The 6,034-nt window shown below is 35.8% G+C and overlaps 1 protein-coding gene across 1 annotated transcript; it reads right to left on the bottom strand.

Annotated features, from left to right (window-relative positions):
* Positions 1-553: 553 nt before the first annotated feature.
* LOC102665747 (uncharacterized) lies at positions 554-5,698 on the bottom strand. Its single transcript, XM_006602563.4, has 3 exons — positions 5,264-5,698; positions 1,425-4,118; positions 554-1,333 (listed from the first exon to the last, which is right to left on the bottom strand). Exons 2-3 carry the CDS (start codon positions 3,978-3,980, stop codon positions 1,058-1,060), a joined length of 2,832 nt encoding a protein of 943 aa, XP_006602626.1. The 5' UTR covers positions 3,981-4,118; positions 5,264-5,698; the 3' UTR covers positions 554-1,057.
* Between the last annotated feature and the right edge of the window lie 336 nt (positions 5,699-6,034).

The following is a 6,034-nucleotide window of genomic DNA, read 5'->3' as shown; positions in this document are numbered from 1 at the left end:
TATGTTTCATTCAGGAATTGTAAGCTTGGAGTTGAAGACATGCAAGGCCTGTGAGCAAAAAGGAATGAGGTATGAAAGAATTTCTGATTGAAAGTCAACTAGAAAACACTAGAGGTTCATGCTAGAGGAAATACAGGACCATTTTGTTTGAGCTAAAAATTTGATTGATAGAAAAACAATACATAATTCTATACCTATAAACCTCAGATTCTCAGCATAACTAAATAAACAAGGACTTGTTAATTCTTCTATGCAGATGTATAAATGAACCTGATACAAACATAAAACCATTTATGTATTTTCACCCAACTAAGCATTTGGGACAATTGGTTCATGAGTAACATGTAATGGAATAAACTACTGTTATCTAGATGTACTAATAATATTTAGACACTAGGAAAAATTGATTTCCTCTTGCCTGAAAATAAATTGTTTTTTCTTTTAGAACTACTAGAACAACTAAGTATTCTCTATTCCAATTAATATCAAATAACAGTATTTGGTTTACAAAATTGTATAAGAATCATCACCATGAAACATTAAACCATATATACAAAATTATTATTATAATGCTCGAGGACAAACTGGAAAGTAAACATCTCCAATAAGAGATATTGAAATGATGTCAAAACTGAGTCATGTAATAATGCTTAACTGATTTACACATCATTAAGAATCTCCAGTGTATAGAACAGTTAAAAGGATTTCTGGAGGCACGGCCTTATACTATTGTTGATCAAATTACAGTTTCAGCTCTTCAAGTTCACAGTGCTCAAGATATACAATGGATACTAGTCTTATGTTGTATTTTGTAAAAGGATAGTATTGGTGCAGGGGTGCTTTTGTACAATGAATACAAAAATACAGTGAGAATACCATTTTCTGCAACAACAGGTATTCTGGTGGGAAGGACTGTGGTATTGCTATAGTATCAAACAATAAAGGAGTAAATGGAGAATTATTGGCAGTGCAATAACTTGAAATTCCTTAGCTTCATGGTAATATATAACAGATATCTATGATGGATTGATGGTGAAAAAGCCTTCCCTTTCTGATATTAAACTCTGTCAGCAGGGGAGTATGGAGGAATTGGATTATAATATAAAGGTGCTTTCCCCTGAAGTTCATTGTTGCTCTTGGGACTGAATTCTTTATTGATTGCTTCTTGCATGTTATTGATTTCCAAGGAACTTGGCAAGTTATGGCTGCTTAAAACTGCCACAGACATGAAGAATGCTCGTAAATGATTAATTTCTGAACTGAATTCGACTGAGTAGAATCCATCCTTCAATGGAACCAACGTGAATAGGGGTGTGTTTTGATCAGCTCCTTCCTGAAGTTATGTCATAGATGATCTTAACTTGCTATCATTATATTTATAATCGTATATACTCATGGCTTCAGGGAGAAAAGTAAAAGCATACCTGAACAAAAAGATGAAATCTCTCAAGGTAAGATTTTGAACTCCTTGGAATATTTGAACTAAGGTTTTGGTTAGAGAGAACAAGCAATTTGCAACCAACATCCCAACCTCCACAATCACATGTTCCCCCCAACTTCCATCTATGGATTAATGGTGAAGGTTGTCCTGTGTTTGGTGAACTATGTACACCACCAGGAAGTATAACTGTAATGTTGCCATAGATTTCATTTTCTTGTGAGCTGCAAAAGCATTTTTCATCTGCCAAGCACTTTAAGCATCTTTTTCTCAGTAAGTTATGACTATATGATAGTCCTTCATGATTTACGTTTTCACAAGGGATCTCAATAACAACAGCTGCAAGCTCCTTGCTCATGAAGAATTCTGGTGGTTCTTGATCTAGCTGGTCAACTTCAACTCCCATTAGCACATATTCTTTCACCACACTCTCTCTCTTGGAGTTCTCGTTGCTTGATTCAGTGGTTTTAGAGCTAGAAACTTTCATCTGACCAACAATATTGTAGACATATCCACAATTTTTTTCTTTACTCCTATGATTCATCCATTTGCCACTCTTTTTCTTAATTTCATTAACAAGGTAGAATGTGAAATAGCAGTCTACATCATCCTTCTCCGGCAATGCTAAGCTCTTCATGGTCGCAGCAAGAACCTTTCTTTCACTGTTGAGCACAAATTTAAACAAAGGTACTCCATTTCTTATTGTTAACTGCAAAAGGGCTTGGGTTGGTGATTCCTTGCTCTTTTCATCAGACAGATTGATTGTCCTCAAGCTGATGGAATCCATGCTTCCTTTTGATGTCACACTTTGTTCATCTGAAAACTGTATGTTTGATGCCTTACGCTTCAATATGGGATCTAATAACTTTAGGAAGGGGCTGGACATAGTTCTGTTATGACCTTTTACCATATCTTCGCTATGATTATTCAAATAAGCATAAGATTCAGGTGTCACTGGACCAGACTTTGCACCAACATACGTGGAGCTAAGTTTTGAAATAGACCCTTCCTTGAAACTAAAACTTCTTCCAATCCGGCTTAAGCTTAAGCTTAAGCTAAGCCGACAATTAGATGAGGGATTCTGAGGTGTCAGCTCAGCAGTTTCATGGTCCAGTGATTTCAGCACATTACTGAAAGCACACTGATTTTTTGGCTTGATATCTAACACATCCTTTTCAATGCAAGTATTTTCAGATTGGAGACTAGATATGCTATTTGAGCATGCTGGTTTCTTAGATAAAACAGAAGAACGATCCATATCTAGATCAGTATTGATACTATGTTGCAATGTTTCTGAAGAAGCAAGCTCAGTCACAGAAGGCAGTACACTTGAATGAGGAATTTTAGAATGTACATCTTCAGTGTAAACCTCCTCAGGAATGGACATATATGACAAACTACTCCAGCTTGATTCCAAAAAATCTTCTTCAGATGAAGTTCTTGATTGAGAATGCTGAAAATAGTCTTCTGATTTCAATTGCAGAACTCTTGGGGGACGAAGCAACACAATATTATTAGGCATCCTATGATTTTGTTCATAACCAGCATCAATATCTGACTCCTGCCACTGATCCATCTTTTTCTTGGCTTCACTGCTGCTGGAAATCATTTTCTTCTGAGAATCAAATGAGACTCCTTTAGTTTTTGATTCTAATGATGGAAATCTCTTATCAGAACTGGACTTTAGACTCCTCTCCTTTTTCTTGAGGCTATGCTGCTGTAAACCCTCCATCCTCTTCTTTTCTTCAACATCCCTACCACTTGAATTTTCATTCGGAACTAGTGAGACCACATTATGCCTGGACTTGGATGCAGAGCTTTCAACTACTGAAGTTATTTCATCATAGTCATTAACTTTCACCCTTCGAAGTGATGTATCTGACTGAGTTTTGCCAAATTCCGAGGGTGACATCCCAAGCTCATCTCCAAGGGTCTTTGTTTCAGTTTCAGAATGTTGATAGTGCTTGACATTCTGAGAAGACATTTTAGATCTTCTAGGAAGGCCTTCTTTATAAGGTCCCTTGCTTCGTGAAGAACTCGAAACTTTTCTACCATCAAGCTTTTTATTATGGCCACCCGAAGTGGCAGACGATGATGTAGTGGCTGCCCTTGAGGATATTTCTTTACTGCTATTGGATGATGTGAAATTGCTAGCTTCTGCCTTTGTATGTGTTTGTTTGTTCTTCCATTTTTCAAGATGTGACCAATCAAGAACTCCAACATTTAAAGCCTTCCCTTGAATGCTTTCTCCTCCATCAGAACGCTTGAGAAAACTGGGCAAATTAGACATGTACTTGACAAGTTCATCAGGTTGAGTTGAACTTCCCTTTGCACTATCCAAGTGCTGAACCTTTCCTTTTACATCATGCTTTGCTTTATGACAAGAATCACTGCTTGCTTGACCAACATTAGACTTTGATTTAAGCTTAAGTGAATCCTTTGAACATGGATTGGGTTGAGGCAAATCAGAACTCTCCTTGTCTGTCTTTGACCTGCTTTGCTGCTTTGAGCTTTTCTTTCGAAGGCTTAAACCAAATCCCATGTCAACAGAGAGGGTTTCAACTTTCAACAGCTCATTACTTGGCTGTATATTGAATTATCAATGATATGTCATAATATATGCAAAGATTTCACTCTGAAGTTTCTCCAGTAAATTCGCAGAGGAGTTACTCCACTTGATCTAGAAATATTTGCATTTAGATCAGTTAATCAATTTGTAAAAATTAAAAAGAAAAAAGAAAAAAGAAAAAGAAAAGAATTCCAAAACAACATGGTGCAAATATTAAATTCCCATTTTGAAGGAGTTTTGATGGTATCCAAAGCAAGGCAACTATGCTATCAAATTACAATTCACAACACAAACAATGGTATGTATGCATAAAGAGAAGAACATGTCTCACATATTGATGTCATAGACGTACATATATATTAAAAAGATATGAGAGTCAAGGCATTGTCCGTGTAGAAAATATGAAGACATGAAAATGATACTATTAGGGGAGGAAAGAATCGTCGTGTAAAAGGGGCTATTGCTTTTTTTTTTTTGGTACAAAACGCAAATAGTTAATGGTTCCTAGAAGCTTAAGAAATTTGTTTTTGACACTCAGAAGAATGAATTGTGACAGAAAGCTACGTGAAAGGGAAGTGATTGAATTTATTGTAAACATCCACGTCCTAATTCAGTGAACAAAAATGATGGATATCCTCCGCCCCTTACTCCAGAAAACAACAATGAACTCATTTACACCATTCATTAACCTATGAATATGTGGCTTCTGAATTTAATGCGAATTAATTGCACATACACATGTCAATATCGTGACATAACTTCTGCTCTGAACTCAAAACAGAACACAAACTCAAAACACAGAACCATAGAAGTAAGCAAAGGCTTAGGCTAATATACTTATTGGACTATGACATCAGAAAGCAATTAATGCGTAAAACGATGGGGTAGCCAATTAACTAATTAATACCCAACATTAGTGAACAATTGGAAACAGAACCCAAATTTATGAATGGCATCACAAAATTTATTCATGTTTGTCTGCAGAGAAAAAAGATGCCATAACCAAAAATTAAAATAAAACAAAATTCAAACACCCTCTTCCTGGAAAATCAAGACCAACGAAACCCACATTTTTATTTTCAATGAAACTATGAAACAAAGGAACCAGACACAATGATAAAAAAGTTCCCTTTCAACCCAAGATTCATTTTTTCTTGAAAAAGCAAACAATAAAGAAAATACCCAGAAGAAGAAGAAGAAGGTTATACAAAGATGCAGCATCCTACAGAATCTAAAAAATTTTGTGAAGAACTTACCAAGTACCAACCCTGAAAACCAAAAGTGAAAAAGAAGAAAACTTGGCTAAAGGGGAGTGGCAATTCCACGTGGGTAATTATGTTATGGCAGCAAAGTGAGAGAGAAACAAACAGACTTCGGAGATCCCGAGGAAGATCCGAAAGGTGATTGGGCGAGGAATTCAATGCAGGAAGGAACCAAAGCTGAGAAGTAGAAAAATCAATGGTGGCATCACTGTTCAAGGTGTGGGATCATTGTTCAACGTTGTTGTTCATCATCACACACAACTCACAAGCATATCAATATTAACATCAAAATCATCTCCTGCTTCTTCTACTACATTAGTGGTATTAAATACACGTATATGTATGTGTTTTCTTCAGTGTGAAACAAAAGAAACAAAGAGAGAGAAAATCGTAGATTCCAATTCTTGTGTTACATAATAACACGAGAGAGATAACGAGGGTATGTGTGTTTGAGAGTGAAATGAATGAAAGAGTGTGTTGGGTCGCTGTGTGGGTCCCATGAGGGGAACTTGTTTCGCTTTCACGGTTGCCTACGTTCGATAACTGGGCCCACGCAACTCCAACTGATTTTGTTTATTTTAATGAATATAGTAAACACGTCTACCATGGAAAACGAGTAATGTTGTTAAACAATTAAATAATATTACTACCTTCCTTCCAAAATAAATGTTTCACAACATTATTCATTTGACACATAACATTAATTACTCTTTTTAAAATATAATTAATAAATGTTATTTTAATTTTTAACCTAATATTAATATT

This window comes from Glycine max, chromosome 18, assembly GCF_000004515.6.
Source record: "Glycine max cultivar Williams 82 chromosome 18, Glycine_max_v4.0, whole genome shotgun sequence".
In the NCBI taxonomy this organism is placed as follows: Eukaryota; Viridiplantae; Streptophyta; class Magnoliopsida; order Fabales; family Fabaceae; genus Glycine; species Glycine max.
The sequence above is the reverse complement of the archived record's forward strand: the minus strand, read 5'-3'. Positions and strand labels throughout refer to the sequence as shown.